General features: G+C 40.8%; 1 protein-coding gene across 2 annotated transcripts; it reads right to left on the reverse strand.

The window, feature by feature from the left end:
• Positions 1 to 567: 567 nt before the first annotated feature.
• Positions 568 to 5,275, reverse strand: LOC311488516 (myelin-oligodendrocyte glycoprotein-like). 2 transcript variants are annotated; one of them, XM_084545271.1, is made up of 5 exons: positions 5,162 to 5,275; positions 1,597 to 1,929; positions 1,456 to 1,521; positions 1,245 to 1,367; positions 568 to 1,130 (listed from the first exon to the last, which is right to left on the reverse strand). In XM_084545271.1, the coding sequence occupies exons 1-5, from the start codon at positions 5,223 to 5,225 to the stop codon at positions 1,024 to 1,026; spliced, it is 693 nt and encodes a 230-aa protein (XP_084401397.1). In that variant the 5' UTR covers positions 5,226 to 5,275; the 3' UTR covers positions 568 to 1,023. The 2 variants fall into 2 exon arrangements, with proteins under 2 accessions (XP_084401397.1, XP_084401396.1); XM_084545270.1 differs by having other exon boundaries at positions 1,597 to 1,938.
• Between the last annotated feature and the right edge of the window lie 15,031 nt (positions 5,276 to 20,306).

Consider the following 20,306-nt stretch of genomic DNA (forward strand, 5'->3'; position numbering starts at 1 on the left):
TGTTCACACTTTTATCTGTCTATGCAAACCCATAATAATCAGAATAATCACAATCATCATAATAATGATTTTCATTGTATAAACAGTAGTAATAAGTTCAATAGTGCAGAATGCCGCCCCCTGTCTGTACTGTGAGGTATTGAAGGAAAACTCTTGCATCCAGTTTGAATGACCCTTGATCAGTTCCAAACACTGTGATGGTCACATTATATGAATGTTTGCACATGAAGCTGATTAAATATCAGATTAACCTCTTTACTCCATACTTCATACTCCAGTTTTATAACCCTAGGCATGCTGGGAGTTGAGTCTGGCCTTAAAATAAACACCCAAAATCTCTTTGCAGTAAACCAGTGGACATGTTGTCTTTAGGATGAGGATGAGTGTCCTGTTCACTGAAGAGCTCGTGACAGATCCAGCTCTGTGTCCCGTCCCTCTCCGCTCCCTGCTGGTCTCTGGTTCTACAATCCTAAAGTCTTCACCTTATGCCGCTGCAGCACCAGGGCTGTTCAAGTGTTACTGAGTGTTAATGATACTTGAAGCCAGAGAGAAGAACAGGAATCAGTTGCTGCAGATATTTATTATTAAAAGCAGAAATCAAATCAAACACAGCAGAAAGACATAAATACGTCCACAACATTTTCATACTTCAGTGCTTTTTTTAAGGCAGCAAACACAACAAGCACCAGGAGACACATTCAGCTTCATATCTGAAATGGAAGGTCCACAATAAATACTTTTCACATCTTTTAATCAATGCTGTGAGGTTGACTTTCCTCTTGTACCCTCCTGTAATAAAGATGAATAGAATCTGTTGCAGTAGAGTCTAATAAACATGACCTCTGAGGTCACTTCTATCCAAACCATCCTTCTTTCTCTACATTTATTCTTCAGTCTACTTCATGTCTTAATTATTTCAGTTTCTACTTCATTATCTAACTTCTTAGACGAGATTTTACTTTTCCTTCCATCAACAGCTGCTCTCAAGTTCTAACTCAACCCTCTGAAAAGCAGATTTTAGTTTTACGTGGTGTCCAGGCTGTTCTGTCTTCCGTCATTGAGAGGCAGGACGTCATGGTTGGTAGAGTTGGACTGGTTGTTGTTTATTGACCCTTGGTTTCTCTTTTTCTCTGTGGAACAGAAACAGTGTAATAATAAAACTGTAAAAGCTTCACAGTTAAAAGATCAGAACAAGTTAATAGAGATTTAATAACATGGAGATGGAGTGAAAATCTGTGACGTACTTTGGTTTTGTCTCTTCAACACGACTGAGGCAACGATGAGGATGAGAATCACGATGCCAATAACTGTACCAATGATGACACAAGTGGATGAACTGGAACTTGATGGTGTCTTACAGGAATCATCTGAAATGATAAAACACAGAACAAGACAGAATCAGTTTCATAACAAATGTCTCCTTCTTAACTAGAGTCATCATAAACCATGTTGTACCTGGATCAGGTGTGTGAGTTGTTGTCATGTTGGAAGTGTCCTCAGTGACAGGTGTAGAGACTGAACCTGATGATGAGACACAGTGAGCTTTGATCTAAACTAAATATATCTCAGTTAATGTTCTCAAACAGTCTGACTCACCAACAATGAGTTGGATGGAAGCTTCCTTCTGTATCGATGGAATAATACAGATGTATTCTCCTCCATCAGATAGTACCACCTTCATTATTTTCATGGAGACGTTTCCATTCTTCAGTTCATCTACAAACAGTCGTGTGCGGTAACTATAAGATGGATTTTGACTCTGGAAGATCAGTCGTCCATCTTTATGGTAATGGACGTACTTTGGGTCCAGACCAGGTTTGGTCCACATGACTGTCATGGAATCAGCTCTGATGGAAGGTTCAAGATGACATGGTAGAATGACATCATCACCAGCCAGGACTGTGATTGGCCCACGGGAACAAATCAGATCTGGTTGTCCTACAAGGAGAAACATGGGAGTAAATGGAAATTTGGAAATATTAATATATTGTACATGATTTAAATTATATATAGAAAAGTGAATAAGAGTTACACCAACAGTTTATATTAGAAAAAATCATTTCATAAGTGTTGGTGTATAACAGAGATGACAAAAAAAAGATCTGTCTTTAAAATGCTGAAGTACCAGAAATGACACAAACACAGTGTTTCCTATATCAGGAATTGTACTATAGATTCCTGGTAATGATGTCACCCATTCCTCTCTACATAACCACAGTCTACATGTTATACCATAAGGTCGTCATTTAATGATGAGGCCTACTGAGACAGGAGCTGTTATCAGATAACCAACAATTGTTGTTAATTTATTTTCATGTTGTCTGGTGAATATTTCTCTACTGTGTTGGGACCTGAGCCTGGTGGTGAGCAATTGAGGCTCACCACACATAACCAAGTTTTGAACACATGGCTTTTTTTGACAAAGGAAAGCAACAAAACCCTAAAAGCCCACAATCCTCCAGGTGTGAAACCTGATGCAGCAGTTATCACTGGCTGACTGTGGCATGTGACCCCTGAGGTCACCAGGTTTTGTTCTCTCTCTTCCACTCTTCTCCACTGTGGACCTCCAGCTGCCCAGCTGCAGCTGACTGCCTCCAGTAGCCTGCTAACCAGAGCAGCTACTCCAGGCCTTTCCTCACAGCAGCAACACGAGAGCCTGTTGAGGAAACTGCACAAGCTCTATTAGCCACCAAACTCAAGGTTTGCAAGCTAACCCTTCAAACAACAGGAGCCACACAGCTAGTTAGCACCGAGCTGCTAACAAGCTACTTCAAAGGATCTAAAAGGAGTGGCCAGTTTCCCTCCAACGTCTGCCATCAGGACCACACAGCAAAAACTGCCTTTCAACACTGGAATTCCAACTTTTCCCAGCTTGGCCCTTCCACCAGGAACCACCAGCTAAAAAGCAAAACACCAGAGAATTACTTTTCCTCTAAAACTGCTAGTATGACCTGGGCTTAGTTAAGGTAAGCTAAGCTAAGCAGAACTCTAAACTTTGATTTGATGTTGTGAATTGTTTCCTTGAGTTGTTGTTATCATTTTGCCACATTGTTAAGTTGCTGTCAGTTTAGATTATGCAACACACAGATTCAGGGTCTCGTGCATGCTAAGCTAACCATCCTTCCTCTAACCTGGTACCTCATGAAACACTCTTATCACATTCTACACATGCACTCAACCAGCGCATGGTCTGACTTTCCCTACTTGGTCAGCCATCTTGTTTTCTTTGTTCAAGGCCTTTATTGTTGTCAATAAATAGCTTTTAAACAGACCAAAAGACTTTTGCCAACAGAAATGACTTTTGCCAACAAAAGATGACTTTTGCCAACCTCTGTACTGTCAAGAACTCCAGATTCATTCAACCTTAACGAGATGTTAATGTGGTAATTTTGGTTATACTTATTAGTTATTAGAGCACCAAATTGACAATTTAGTAAATATTATGAGTCTGATTTAATGAATTGGTTATCTTTTCCCTTCTCAGAGTGGGGGTGGTGCCCCGAGGTGATCGAATTTAGATCCAATTATTTAATAATAATAATTTTTGATAATTATTCATTATTCATGATAGCTAAACCCCAATATTTAGTGCCCTTAGTACACAGGCCCAACAGCCATAAAGGATCATATTACATGTTAGACCTCAGAGGACAAATAAAACCTCATAACAATGAGTCTGACAGATGTCTTTGTGTGTACATAAATCTCTGGCAGGTGTTTTGTGTTTGAACAGGTGCTCAACGAACGTTTCTTTGTACCATAAACAAGTGATAAAACTGAAACTAAATTTAGCCTGAGAATAAGTAAGACAGATAACAGTGGTGTGCGGATCGATCCAAATATCGATATTATCTTATGATACTATCTTATATTATTAATGAGATACTGAAGTTTCAGTTTCCCTCGTTTCATTAAAGAGGCGACCTGGCTGTGTTTGTTTAAATGCTGCTGCTGTCACAAAGCAGAGCACGCTCACTTTGCTCCTCCTCCTCCTCTCGTGTGTTTGTTGTACCATCACATGACCTCGCGGCGCCAGGTAACCAAGCTCCGCCCACCGCTACGAGCCAGGTGCACAGAGACGGAGCAGGAGAATGGCAGAGAGAAAGAGTAGGGCTGTTTGGTTATATTTTCAGGCCGAAAATGAAACGATAGCAAGTTGTATTATTTGTAAAAAGGCTGTAAGATACAGTGGTAACACAACAAACTTGTATAAGCATATGGAAATTATTAAATTTATTAAAATTATTAAAAGAAGAAAAAAAAAGTGCACTAAGGGGAGAAATGTTGTCGTACTTCCTAAACACTTCCTCACATTTTTTATTTGTTGTGGAGTGATTTTTTGAAATTTGTACACTTTCTATTTACTTATAAACTTTGCCCACATTCTGTACTAGATTTTAACTGATTAATAATTGAAAAGACAAATCACATAAACACTTACGGTCATGAAAATTCATTTAGATTTAGACTGATTCAGACTGATGACACATCCACCGTAATTATTAAAAAGTGTCGATATCGGTATCAGCGATACTGGCCCTGTACTTACTTGGTATTGGATCGATACCAAATCTAGCAGTATTGTACACCACTAATAGATAAGGTATAACATGTGTATATCCAAAAAAAGGTTCAAAAAAGGCAACTGGACTTGTAAAGTTTCTTGAGAAGATGTTTCACCACTCATCCGAGTATCTTCTTCAGTTCTAGGGGACTGGTGGGAAGTCTGAGGTTTAAGTAGGAACTCCTACTGGACCTTGCTTGTTGTGTTAACAACCAGAAACCGATGCAGCTAATTTACATTAACGGTTGGGTACTTCCCTGTTGGGGCGGGTTGTCCCCGTCCTCCCGTCCTCTTCCCTATGAATGGTGCTCTAACGACTATTGTCCGTTAGAGGTTCCAACCTCATTTATGTATCTTACAAATTAAATATATTAAATGTCTCAAATATTTTATAGTTTTTATATATGTTGTATATACATAAAAAATATACTCATTCTACCTCCATGATACTTTCATTTTTTGACACTAACTCCTCTTGTCTCTGCGTAATGATGCTCCTAGAAACTGAATTTGATGCAGGATAAATAACTCATTTATCTTAGATATAATATTTCTATTTCTATCTAAACACACCTGGTTCATCTATGACTCTGTTACCTGTGCATGAGTGAAGAGTTTGGAAAACCAGAGCAGTGAAGACAGAGAGCCACCATTTATCCATCCCACTTTAGATCCTAGCAGCATCCTACACAAACCACAACATGATCCAGATGAATGAATTAAAATATCAATGACATGGCACTAAATAAAGACGATAGAATCAAGTTCACATGCAGACAGTTGAAATGATCAACTAGAAAAGGTTCAGACACTCACCTTCTGTCTGTGCGAAGCCTCCACACCAGAGTCCTGAATGATTCTGAGTCATAGCTCAGTGATACGCCTGAGGCGGGGCGTACATGAATTGACCATGAGCCAGCAAATCAGCGTCCTCTCTAGTCTGACAGTTTGTTGCACCTGCAGCTGTATGTACCAAACCTTTGTGTTTTTCAGTTCATAAGAAAATGACAGTTTAAATGCTAACAGACCTTGACAGGCTACAACTAATATACACTATATTACCAAAAGTATTCGCTCACCCATTCAAATGATCAGAATCAGGTGTTCTAATCACTTGGCCTGGCCCCAGGTGTATAAATTCAAGCACTCAGGCATGCAGACTGTGAAACAAGACATTTGTGAAAGAATGGGCCGCTCTCAGGAGCTCAGTGAATTCCAGCGTGGAACTGTCATAGGATGCCACTTGTGCAACAAATCCAGTCGTGAAATTTCCTCGCTCCTAAATATTCCACAGTCAACTGTCAGCTCTATTATAACAAAATGGAAGCGTTTGGGAAAAACAGCAACTCAGCCACGAAGTGGTAGGCCACGTAAAGTGACGGAGAGGGGTCAGCGGATGCTGAAGCGCATAGTGCAAAGAGGTCGCCGACTTTCTGCACAGTCAATTGCTACAGAGCTACAAACTTCATGTGACCTTCAGATTAGCCCAAGTACAGTACGCAGAGAGCTTCATGGAATGGGTTTCCATGGCCGAGCAGCTGCAGCCAAGCCACACATCACCAAGTGCAATGCAAGGCGTCGGATGCAATGGTGTAAAGCACGCCGCCACTGGCCTCTAGAGCAGTGGAGACGCGTTCTCTGGAGTGATGAATCACGCTTTTCCATCTGGCAATCTGATGGACGAGTCTGGGTTTGGAGGTTGCCAGGAGAACGGTACATTTCAGATTGCATTGTGCCAACTGTGAAATTTGGTGGAGGAGGAATTATGGTATGGGGTTGTTTTTCAGGAGCTGGGCTTGGCCCCTTAGTTCCAGTGAAAGGAACATTGAATGCTTCAGGATACCAAAACATTTTGGACAATTCCATGCTCCCAACCTTGTGGGAACAGTTTGGAGCGGGCCCCTTCCTCTTCCAACATGACTGTGCACCAGTGCACAAAGCAAGGTCCATAAAGACGTGGATGACAGAGTCTGGTGTGGATGAACTTGACTGGCCTGCACAGAGTCCTGACCTGAACCCGATAGAACACCTTTGGGATGAATTAGAGCGGAGACTGAGAGCCAGGCCTTCTCGACCAACATCAGTGTGTGACCTCACCAATGCGCTTTTGGAAGAATGGTCAAAAATTCCTATAAACACTCTCCTCAACCTTGTGGACAGTCTTCCCAGAAGAGTTGAAGCTGTAATAGCTGCAAAAGGTGGACCGACATCATATTGAATTCTATGAGTTAGGAATGGGATGGCACTTCAGTTCATAGAATGAGTAAAGGCAGGTGAGCGAATACTTTTGGTAATATAGTGTATATGAAAGCCTTACTCCCCCCATCTTTGATAACAACCAGTTTGCATGCAGGGAAAGCATGTGCCCCGAGGACACCACACAGAGCCACACCTACTGTCTCTTTGTCGACTACAGCTCCACCTTTCACTGTCATACGTGTGTCAAAACGGCTGCTGAGGCCATGAACAAAGAAGACAAGATGGCTGACCAAGTAAGGACACTCAGACCATGTGCTGGCTGAGTATGTGTAGAATTTGATAAGAGTGTTTTATGAGGTGCCAGGTTAGAGGAAGGATGGTTAGCTTAGCATGCTAGAGACCCTGAGTCTATGTGTTGCATAATCTAAACTAACATCAACTTAACAATGTGACAGAGCTAACGATACTATCACCTTATGACCACAACAACTCAATAAAAACAAATATGTATAGATTGAGATTTTGTTTATTTATCTTATTTTTAATTTTCTTCACTTATTTAAGTTTGTGTGTTTATGTACAAGAGAGTAAAGCTACTGGAGTCAAATTCCCTGTATGCGCACATACTTGGTCATTAAAGCTGATTCTGATTCTGAAATCAAAGTTTATAGTTGTATGCTTCGCTTAGCTTGACTAGGGCCAGGTCATACTACTAGTTTGGTGCAAATGTCGCTCTCTGGTGTATTACTCTTTTAGCTGGCAGTTCCTGGTGGAAAACTGGTGCTTCCCTTTGTCTTAAAGACAAAGAAAGCCATGTGGTTAAAACTTGGTTATGCGTGGTGAGTTTCCATTGCTCACCAAAAGGTTCAGGTCCCAACACTGATAAGGAAACTGTTCCAAATCTGCACCTCAGTCTGTCAGTCTCCTGGATGATTACCACCACAGCAGGGCCTGGACTATACAAGTATTAAACACCAACAGAGAGCATCTTAACAAACTGTCTCAATGTAACACACCAAAAAGACATTATGAAGGGCTCTTCTCACTCTGTCCACCACCTGTTTGTCCTGCTGTCCTCTGGGAGGCGCTACAGGCCCATAAACACTTGCCATCCAGTGACACTGACGAGATTACACATCAGAGCCTCTAGTGACATTAACCAACTAATAGACCTCAGCCTCTGAATCAACCCAACCTTTGGATCAGACTGAAAGAAAATGAACGTCCTCAAGACAGCTACTATTACTCGGCTGAGAGAAGGAGACCTGTGATTGGTTTCTAAAAACATTTGACCACTTTAGTATGTGTGTGTGTTAAAAGCATCTCTCTCATGACAGCGTCTACAGGTTTTTTTTCTCCATAGTTGTGTAACGCTTGACGATGAATTAGAAGCCAACTTGAAAGTGAAAATTCACAAAGTTGTAACCAAAACCAGTAACTGAGGCGACATATGAAATCACAGTTTTATTTGAGTTAAAAATAATACATGTTGCATGTCTTGTCATGTCCTTGTTGAAGTGTTTTCCTTCATAGCATTAGTGTGTCATTAGTTTATTAGAGCTACAGTTTAAGCACCTTGTGTCAGAGCTGCTGCAGATTTTAAATACAGTCACTGAGTTAATTTGTTAACACTGAGGAGATGATCACACTGGCTTTAAACTGTCAATGCAAAAGAAAGAAAACAAGTAACATAATAATTAACAAAATGATTTTAAGTATATAAAGAGTAGAAATAGTAAGTGCAACAGTGCACAATGTGCAGCAAAGTATTAAAGACAAGCACTTGAATACAGTTTGAATGACCCTGAAACAAACACTGGGACTGATAAATGTTCCAAAGGTAAAGAAAAAGTGATTTCGTGCTCTTTGCAGTTAATCAGTTGACACGTGTTAGCATGTGTTAGCTCATGTTTAGGGTGAGGATGAGTGTGTTTCCTGTTTTAGCTTCATAAATGACCCGTGTTAATCTAGACCCAGACAATAGATCCAACATTTTATCCTGAGGCCACAGCAGCTCCAGGGCTGTTCATGAGGAACGAGCATTAATGTCACCTGACATCAGCAGCTGGCATTAACTGTCTTCTTGCTCCCCTCCTGTAACAAAGACGTCAAAATGTCAAGCAGATTATAATGTAGTAGAAGCACACAGACACAGGTATGAGACTTGATTTTTATATATAATATTATCATAATACAGGACATTTCTGACGTCCTTGTTTGTCCAGATTTAGTTTTTGAGTTTCTTTATTATGCATCTTTCTTACACAAGTTACCTGTAGTATGCAGGTTCCCTTAGTCTTCTGTCAGGTAAGACGTCATGGTTGGTAGAGGTGGACTGGTTGTTTATTGACCCTTTGTTTTTTATAAGATATATAAAATATATAATGTAACTGTATAAGTGTCACTGTTACAGATCAGAACAATGTTAACATGTGATTTAATAACGTGGAGATAGTGAGTGAAAGTATACGACATACCTTGGTTTGGTCTCCATTTCCACACGACTGAGGCAACATTGAGAACAATCACGATGCAAATAATGACGCCAACCGTGACATAAGTGGATAACTGGGTACTTGTTGGTGTCTTAAAGAATTCATCTGAAATGATGAAACACAGAACAAGACAGAATCAGTTTCATAATAAAGGTCTTTGTCTAAACCAGAGTCTTTATAAACCATTACAAAATCAAAAAGTAGTATACATCGCACACTGGAGAGTATTTTTGCTGACTTTATTTGGCGTGAACAACGTATTTCGCAATTTGCTTCATCAGGTTCACGTTCACAATCAATCTGACATCCGCAGGTGAAATAGATGGTAGCAACATCACATGACCACACCAGACCCAGTGAGAATACTCTTTATAAACCATGTTCTACCTGCAACATGTATGTGAGCCTCTCTGGTCTGGTTGATGTTGTTCTGTTGGACTCTACAGGTGAAGCTGTTGCTGTGTCTCTTGTCCACAGTCACTCTGCTGCTGACAGTATAGAGGTCATCAGGACCTCTGACTGTCTCTGGAGGTCCAGCAGAGAGCAGGTTTCCCTCAGCGTCCAGCCACAACACCTCAGGCTCTGGATACCAGCCTGCAGACTCACACTGTAACACCACTCCTCCTCTGATGGAGGTGGACTTGGCGATGTTGACAACAGGTGAGGAGACATAACCTGGTGATATGAGGAAGAAGAAACATTACATGGGGTTTGAAGCATTATTGTTAGACCCATATGAATGCAAAAGGTACATTTTGTATGCATTTTACATTTCTTTATTTAATTGACATTATTTATTGATTATTATTACTAATAATTTATTCACTGATGCTTACATTTGTCTGTGCTTGGGCATTCCTTTTATCACTGTCTTTTTCACTTTGTGGACTATATTCATACATGTACGCTGATACTTTTAGTGAGTCTGACTCACCAACAATGAGTTGGATGGAAGTGTTCTTCTGTATCAATGGAATGAAACACTTGTATTCTCCTCCATCAGACAGTACCACCTTCATTATTTTCATGGAGACGTTTCCATTCTTCAGTTCATCTACAAACAGTCGTGTGCGGTAATAATAAGATGGATTTTGAATCTGGTAGATCAGTCGTCCATCTTCATGGTGATGAACGTACTTTGGGTCCAGACCAGGTTTGGTCCACATGACTGTCATGGAATCAGCTCTGGTGGAAGGTTCAAGACGACATGGTAGAATGACATCATCACCAGCCAGGACTGTGATTGGTCCACGGGAACACATCAGATCTGGTTGTCCTACAACGAGAAATATGTGAGTAAAAGGAACTTTGGGAATATTAAATTGGACATTGTGGTTGGTGCGGTTGTGGTTCAGTAGGTAGGTATGTTACAACTGCAATCTTGCCAAGTAGGGGTGAGAAGCCAGTTTTGTTTTCATCATGGTTTTCCTGTTTGATTAGGGAGCCAGGGAAGGTCTCCTGTATTTTATTTTGGATTTCTTTGGTAGGTAAGTTAAAAATGATGATCACAAATAGACTTCTGCCAGGCTGCAAGTTCGTTGAGCATTGGTTCTACTTGAGAGCAGGGAAAAGGGAGAAGATTTTTTTGTTACGTACTGGTTTCTCCTGGGACGGTCTTAACAACGTAGAATGTGATGTAAAATGGTTCAAACTATATATCCACAGTGCATCATTAGAATGAAGTGATGTTTTGTAATGAACAGTGTGGGCATACTGCTTCAATGACAGATGAATGGATGACATAATAAAATAAATAAATAAAGTCTACATATAAGAATGTAATGATGAGGCCTGCTGACACGTTACAGGACAGAAAGGTTAGGGTGAGACAGGATCGGTTACCAGATAACCAACTGTTGTTGTTCATTTATTTTCATGCTGTCTGATGAGTATTTCTTCTACTGTAAACCATCATATTACATGCTAGACCTCAGAGGACACATAAAACCATTGTTATTTCATCCAAACAATGAGTCAGAACGAAAGATAAGGAATCTCTGGATGGTGTTTTATGTGTCAACAGGTGTTCAAATGGTTGATTGTACCATAAACAACAGGTGACAGAAACTGAAACTAGATTCAGCCTGAGAATAAATAAATAGATACAGTATGACATGTTTAACAATTAATATAACTTAAATAACTATATGTTATACAGTATTTAAATATCTTGTATAGTTTCATACATATACTCATCTATCTATCTATCTATCTATCTATCTGTGTAAAATCTAACATTTCTATCAAAACACACCTGGTTCATCTATGACTCTGTTTAGTTACCTGTGCAGGAGTGAAGAGTTTGGAAAACCACAGCAGTGAAGACAGAGAGCCACCATTTATCCATCCCACTTTAGATCCTAGCAGCATCCTACACAAACCACAACATGATCCAGATGAATGAATTCAAATATCAATGATATGACACTAAATAAAGACGACAGAATCAAGTTCACATGCAGACAGTTGAAATGATCAACTAGAAAATGTTCAGACACTCACCTTCTGTCTGTGAGAAGCTGCCACACCAGAGACCTGGATTATCCTGAGAGCGAGGAACTGCATGAAATAACATGTGGGTTGCATAGTGGGAGCAGGTAGGAGCACCTTCAAAGTTCGTTTCCTCTGAAGCACTACATAAACAATCTTTCAGTGGCAAACGGTGGCAGTCCAAGTGTCTCTAGATCCAGATAAAAGGGAGTGGCTGGAGAGGAGGGAGGGAGGGAGGACGGCACTCTGTTCATCTTCAGACTATCACGGCTCATCACAACAAGTTAATAGAGATTTAATAACGTGGACATAGTGGAGTGAAAATCTGTGACGTACTTTGGTTTTGTCTCCTTATCAACAATGTGCGGAATGCCGCCCCCTGTCTGTACTGTGAGGTATGAAAGGAAACCTCCTTGATCAGTTCCAAACACAATATATATGATCACATTTTGTCAATTTTTGCACATGAAGCTGATTAAATAGCTGATTGGTATCTTTACTCCAGTTTTATAGCCTCTTTGTCCCTAGGCATGCTGGGAGATGAGTCTGACCTTAAAAGAAACACCTGTAATGTTGAATGCAGTAAACCAGAGGACATGTTGTCTTTGAGGATGAGGATGAGCGTCCTCTCCACTGAAGAGCTCGTCCATCTCCGCCCCCTGCTGGTCTCACAGTGGCAGCACAAGAGACTCTGGATGTGGGTTAAAGGGAGAGGCTGCAGAGGGAGGGAGGGAGGACAGCGCTCTGTTCATCTGCAGACTATCACAGCTCATCCATCACCTGGTGTTTATGAGCGTTAATGATACTTGAAGCCAGAGAGAAGAACAGGAGTCAGTTGCTGCAGATATTTATTATAAAAAAACAGAAATCAATACAAACACAGCAGAAAGTCATAAATACATACAGAACATTTACTCACAGGAGAAACATTCAGCTTCATCAAATGTAAGGTCCACAATCTTCTGTCCAAACCATCCTTCTTTCTCCAGATTTATTCTTCTCAGTCTTCTTCTGAAACCAAAAGCTGCTCATCTTTGATTCTCAGTCGTCCAGGCATCTGTTCTGGTTCTGTGAGTTTTAAACGCCTTTCAGTTTCTACTTCATTATTTAGCTTCTTAGTTGCTCTGATGAGATTTTACTTTTGCTTCCAAGAGCTGCTCTCAAGTTCTCTCTCAGTCCTCTGAAAAGCAGATTTCAGTTTTACGTGTCCAGGTTCCTCTGTCTTCTGTCATTGAGAGGCAGGAGGTTATGGTTGGTAGAGCTGGACTGGTTGTTGTTTATTGACCCTTGGTTTCTCCTTTTCTCTGTGGAACAGAAACAGTGTAATAATAAAACTGTAAAAGCTTCACAGTTAAAAGGTCAGAACAAGATAACAGAGATTTAATAACATGGAGATAGTGGAGTGAAAATCTGAGACGTACTTTGGTTTTGTTTCCTTATGAACATGACTGAGGCAACGATGAGAAGGATGAGAATCACGATGCCCAAAATTAATGAGATGATGAGAGACATGGATGGACTGGGACTTGATGGTGTCTCAAAAAAATCATCTGAAATGATAAAACACAGAACAAGACAGAATCAGTTTAATAACAAATGTCTCCTTCTTAACTAGAGTCATCATAAACCATGTTCTACCTGGAACATGTATGTGAGCCTCTCTGGTCTGGTTGATGTTGTTCTGTTGGACTCTACAGGTGAAGCTGTTGCTGTGTCTCTTGTCCACAGTCACTCTGCTGCTGACAGTATAGAGGTCATCAGGACCTCTGACTGTCTCTGGAGGTCCAGCAGAGAGCAGGTTTCCCTCAGCGTCCAGCCACAACACCTCAGGCTCTGGATACCAGCCTGCAGACTCACACTGTAACACCACTCCTCCTCTGATGGAGGTGGAATTGGTGATGCTGACAACAGGTGAGGAGACAGAACCTGGTGACCAAAAAGAAAAAAAAAATAATAATAATTTGATCATTAGATCTAATCTGCCCTCAGTCTACAACACAGTCTGAACATCTGTCCACAAGAAGTTTCACTCATACCTTCAGACTGGAGTCTCTGATTGACACTAGGTTGTCAGAGAACCATTTATTGGAGAAAGAGGACAGGGTTTCTTCCAACTATAGGTGAGTATGTGGTTGTTAACAGACACTAGTCATGTGAGTTTTTGTTAGATAACAACCACAGATGTTCCTATTTAACTCCACACCATCATTAGGAGCTGAAGACTCGAATGAAACGTCTTCAAGAAACTCAACAAGTCCAGTTGCCCTTCTCTAATGTGTTTGGTTATGTCTTGGTTTGTTTAAGGTTTAGTGTCCCACACGGTTTGATTCTTGGGCCATTGTCACTGTACATAAATGACATCCCAGATGTATGTCCTGATCTCAACTTTCAAATGAACGCAGATGACGCTGTCATTTTCACCCACGGTTTGACCACTGACATCACCTCAGCCAAACTCACAAATGCTTTAGACAAGATACAAGACTGGCTCAATGACACCTGCCTTATGCTGAACACAAAAATAACAGTTTGCATGACATTCTTTAAAGGGCCAGTAGAGCAGAACAGATCTAACATCTATACAGGAGAAGAGAAACTCGATTTGGTGTCACAATTCAAGTACCTCAGACTCATGTTGGACTCCAATTTGACTTTTAAAAAACATTCAAAAAGTGGCCAAACTGTCAAACAAACTGTCATGATTTGGTGCTTAGTTGTCCAGTCTTTCTGTTTCCTGTTTTATTTTGTTAACTTCTTGATTTCCTTTTTTGTGTTCCTCCCTGTGTTTCCCCCTTTTGATTGTCATTGATTTCTCCTTGTGTCTCTGTCTTGATTTGTTTCACCTGTGTCTCATTACCCCTCTGTCCCCTGTGTGTATATATAGCCCTGCCTTCCCCTTTATTCTCTGTCTTGTTGTACTTGTCACTTGTCTGGTTACTTGTACCTCAGGTTTGTCTAGTCCTTGTATTAATGTCATGCAGTAGTTCTTCCTGCCATGACTGCAGCGCTTTTAGTTTTGTCTGTTTTTCATTAAATACCTATTTACCTACTCCTGCCTCAGCCCTCTCAGTCCTGCAGTTGGCTCCTACCACCAATACCCTGCAACTCCTCCCTGACACAAGCCGTTCACCATTGTGCAATTTTAGAGAAATACCATTTACTGAGCTTTGAAAATTTTAAGCTTGTTCCTTCTCTAAATCCCTTCATGGTCTGGCACCCCCGCCCCTGGTGGACTTTATTAGACGAACTGACAGTACTCTCAGTACCAGATCAGCCTCCAGAGGGGATTGTAAGGTGCAGTTCAGATGAACCACCACAGAGCCAAAGCCAGACTGGCCCAAGATGCGGGCGACAGAGAGCCCGTCATGCAGCCTTGGCTTCCTTTTGCTCTCATGGGCCTTCTCCAGATTTTCTTCCCAAGGCGCCGTGAGTCCCTACATGATCCCATGCTTGGTAGAGTCTGAGTAAATGGCCATGTTGGGGTTGAGTGAGGTGTGGGTGATGGACTCTGGGAACTGAAGCTATTCGCCAAGATCCACTCCCAGCTGCCGGTCCAGGGGGTGGTAGAGAGGAGGCACGGTCTTGTCTGTCGATGTGGGGCATTCTCATCGACTTTCGGGAAGAGAATGGAATTCTTCCCAGCGTGGAATTTGCTGGATCTGATCTGCAATTGCCTTGAGCATTTGGTTGTGGCACCAGCGGTAGCAACCGTCAGCCACGTCCTTAGGACAGCTGCTGAGAAGTTGCTGCAAGGTTAAGACAGAAGATGCCTCCATTCATTGGTGGTGGGTCCTCCGTGGTCTCAGTTGTGATCTCAGTAGTTAATTCTATTTTAGGCTGAGCACATTTTGTGTATTGTTGTTTGTTCTATTCTTTGTTACTTTGGTGGTAGAATAAAGCTGCCTAATTTAAACAGATCCACTCCGTGCAATCTAACATCTAATGTTATTGCGCCAACATTACTAACATGTAAGCATTGCAGATGAGCCTCTGTAGCTGCAGTATTGCTCAGTTTAGCATTGTTTTAGCATGTGAGCATCAGGTTGATTTGCTAGAGGCAGCTGGGATTGGTTAAAGGGGTCCTAGAATCAAAACCACATTTACGTTGTTCCTGTTGAATTTAGGCTCCGAGTGGTGTCTAAGGACCACACCAAAAACTTCACCGCCTTCTCCAGCCTGCTTTCGTATGCAAATTCAAAACTAGAAACGGCCGTGTTGAAATGGGCAAATCTGAACAGAGCTCCGATATTACGTAATAGGCGCCCAGCCCTTTTGGATACACCCTCTCTCATTTGCATGTTCCAGCCCACTGTAAGGGCGGAGGCGTTAGCTAGCTAGCCCCAGCGACAGCTAACCGCAGTTTCTGTCAAGAGGGATACGGTATGTCGGACTATGCGTGTAATGTTCCAGGATGTTTGGGGCAGGTCAAGACTCTACACAGACTTCCCCAAGAACTCAGCTGTCAGCGGGAATGGTTGATGTTCATTTACAACCGCGTTCCACAGAGCTTCAACCCGAGGTTGGTAGTTTGTTCTGCCCACTTCACCCCGGAGTGTTTCTCCAACCTCGGACAGTATCAAGCCAGCTGGGTCGCCGGGATAGCTCAGTGGGTAGAGCTGGTGACCCATGTGCCGAGGATGAGTCCTTGTTGCAGCAGCCTGGGGTTCGAGTCCGACCTGTGGCTTTTTGCTGCGTGTTATCCCCTCTCTCTCTGCCCCCTTTCCTGTCTATCTTCAGCTATCTCTATAATAAAGGCAACAAAAAGCCCCCAAAAAATATATTTAACAAAAAAAAAAAAAAAAAAGTATCAAGCCGGCTTTGGCTCTAGCTTCAGCCCGGTGGATTAGGCCAATCAGCTTTCAGGATATGTGGGCCAATCAGCCTTTGGGTAAACTGGCCAATCAGCACGCAGCTCATTTCATTATTCATGAACTTGCTGAGTGGGCGGGAAAAACAAACTGTTTCATTGCAGGGCTTATTTATGACCTTGTATTAGGCTCTCTAGCAGTGCTCCTGGGGCGTTTTCAGCCCCACAAATTTACATATGCCATTATTTAGGCTCAAAGATCAATTCCTAATGGTCAAAAAATGTGTTCTAGGACCCCTTTAAGGTCTCGCCAATCATCTCTTCAGACCTGGTATTAACATGAGTCCTGCTATAGTTGCTATAGCTATGCTATAGTTTAAACTATGTCCCATTACTTTGCCCCATTAACCTCTTGTGTAAGCAGAGTTATGCCTCATTTATTCCGAACGAAACACAACCTACTATTTTGAATGATCATGAAAAAAGGGAAAACCCATTAAGCCTTTTGATACCTTTGGTCCTCATAGCCGTGATCCAACGAAACAACAAAGTAATCCAGAAAATAATTACTGAATGTAAGTAAACATATCAACATGTGATTAGATGCAGCAGGAACTAAAGTAGTTCCTTCTACATATCCCATACATTTTTTTAACATTTCTTTTGTTAACTAATTCCTTCCAGCTTCCATCTTTTAAAATGTCACATTGTCTGACTCACCAACAATGAGTTGGATGGAAGCTTCCTTCTGTATTGACGGAATGAAACACTTGTATTCTCCTCCATCAGACAGTACCACCTTCATTATTTTCATGGACACGTTTCCATTCTTCAGTTCATCTACAAACAGTCGTGTGCGGTAATAATAAGATGGATTTTGATTCTCATAAATCAGTCGTCCATCTTCATGGTGATGAACGTACTTTGGGTCCAGACCAGGTTGGATCCACATGACTGTCATGGAATCAGCTCTGGTGGAAGGTTCAAGACGACATGGTAGAATGACATCATCACCAGCCAGGACTGTGATTGGTCCACGGGAGCAAATCAGATCTGGTTGACCTACAAGGAGAAACATGAGACTTATAACTTTGTAATAACTTTGGAAATGTTAAATTGTACATTGTGTCAGCTGTGGCTCAGTGGGTAGAGCAGGTTGTCAATGAATTGGAGGGTTGATGGTTTAATCCCTGAAACATGCCATATGCTGAAGGGTCTTTGAGCAAGTCTTTGACCTAGCCCATTTACAGTATTTGAATTACATGGTTTAAACCATATACCAGTGGTACACATGAAAATTATACTATGGTCTGTGTTAGTACTAATATTAATTCCTGATAATATTGTCATGGTCCTGGGTTTCCTGTGCATCCAGTGCTTTGTTCTTTTCTCTCTCTCTCTCTCTCTCTCTCTCTCTCCCTCTCATGAGGCTCACCTGGGCAGGAAACTGGCAGCAGCACCTGACTCAGCTGCAGCCTATCATCAATCAACTCTCTTTAAAAGGTTGTAGCTTTCCTCCAGAGCCAGATAGGTCAGCACTTGAGTCTTGCCTCTTGTTTTTGTGGTATTCACTTATTGCAAATATAGATCTCATCTCTTGTGTTTTTTTTTTCTCTTTTTTCGGTTCCTCCCTGAGAGAGACAATTTCCTGTCCTTGCAGCTGTTTTTTTGTTTTGTTTGTTTTTTCCCCCCCTTGCTGCTGCACTTCCCAGCTGAGTTTTAGTAAACAAACTCAACTCAAACTTATTGACTTTAACACGTAGCTTTAGTCTCTTGCTTTTTGGTCCATTCTCCAGCTGGACAGACCTTTACAGCCATCATTAAATTCTACATGTCATCATTTACTGATGAGGTAAATGATTTGGAAACACCACAGGACAGAAAGGTAGAGCCAGGATCTCTTATCAGATAACAAACAGTTTTTGTTCATTTATTTTCATGTTGTCTGGTGAGAATGTCTTCTACTGTAAACCATCATATTACATGTTAGACTTCAGAGGACAAATAGAACCTAGATAAATGATCTCTAGCTGGTGTTCTGTGTGTCGTGTTCAACAGTTTTTGTTCCATAAACATCAGAGGTGATATATGAGAATAAAACATAACATTTCTATCAAAACACACCTGGTTCATCTATGGCTCTGTTTAGTTACCTGTGCAGGAGTGAAGAGTTTGGAAAACCAGAGCAGTGAAGACAGAGAGCCACAATTTATCCATCCCACTTTAGATCCTAGCAGCATCCTACACAAACCACAACATGATCCAGATGAATGAATTCAAATATCAATGATATGACACTAAATAAAGACGATAGAATCAGGTTCACATGCAGACAGTTGAAATGATCAACTAGAAAAGGTTCAGATACTCACCTTCTGTCTGTGACAAGCTGAAACATTATGAGTTCCGTCTCTGGGAAACCAGGTGCAGAAACCATTCTGTGTTAATGATTTGCAAACAGGCAACGCAGATAACGTTTTTCCCCTGCAGCGTTGTTTGCCTTGGATTACATTTTACATGATGTGAGTTTGAAAAAGGGAACAAATACAGATACAGGACACCAGAGGAAGGAGAACTGAACAAAGAGTGAGTCCAAACTAAAAAACACAATAAATATAATGGATGTAAATAAACACATGGGAAACAAGACACGTGTAATTAATGAGAGGAGCAAACCAAATGATGAGTGAAACAGGAAGTAAATGCAAATAACAAAAATCCACAGAGAATTCAAAACTCAGTCTCATGACAGCAGTAGCTTTCAACATTTCATATTCTCAGAATATTTACAGAAACATTGTTGCTTTTACTCCAAATACCTTGTTTTAAATTTATTATTCGATAATACACCAAACCAACCTGGCACATTAAACCGAAAATAAAATGACATGAACCCTTAATAACTAGTGTGTAAATATATATTTAAATATATATAAATATATATGTATTGGATTCATAATTCATAAATTGATCACTGGTAAAGTATGAAAATACCATTATTAAACGCATTATACTTATGAATAAATCATTTATAACTACATGTATAACTGCTGACGAATTTCTGATTATTCATAGTGTGTAGTTATTATAAAGTGTTTATTTTATTCAGGACTTCAGGAAGTACTGGGCTGACCCTGTCTCCCATCTCTAATAGCTCAAGGAACCCACATATCTGACGACCTCTACTGGTAGATTATGGCCACAGCAGTGCATGCACTTCCTGAAAGTCCTGAATAAAAACAACTTGAATATTAAACATCAACAGAGAACCATTATGTCGGACTTTTCTCACCCTGTCCATCACCTGTTTGACCTCCTGTCCTCTGGGAGGCGCCACAGGCCCATAAACACTTGTCATCCAGTGCATTAATAAGCACACTCAGTGACTAGAAAGCCCTCCTTCATATTTACACATCTGTCCAGTATATTTAAAGTATATATTATGGTCTTTGTCTGTTTGTTGTGGGATTGTTTGTGACTGCATTTTGTAAAGTATTTAATTTACATTTGTATTTTTTTGGCCTAAAGCAATAATTAAAAAAAAAAAAAAAGTGTAACTAAACATAAACCAAAAAAACAAAAAACATTCCTGAACGTGTCTATACACCAAACAACGGACATCTGTCAGACAGCTGTGATGGCTACTCACAATTTCAAGATGTCCTGTATACCAGTTAAAGGTTTTAATTTGATTTAATTCCTTAACATTGGTGCAGTGTGTCCTTGACACTGTATGTGCTCTTGTCTGTAA

Source organism: Chelon labrosus (genome assembly GCF_963514085.1).
Source record: "Chelon labrosus genome assembly, chromosome: 1".
NCBI classification, from domain to species: Eukaryota; Metazoa; Chordata; class Actinopteri; order Mugiliformes; family Mugilidae; genus Chelon; species Chelon labrosus.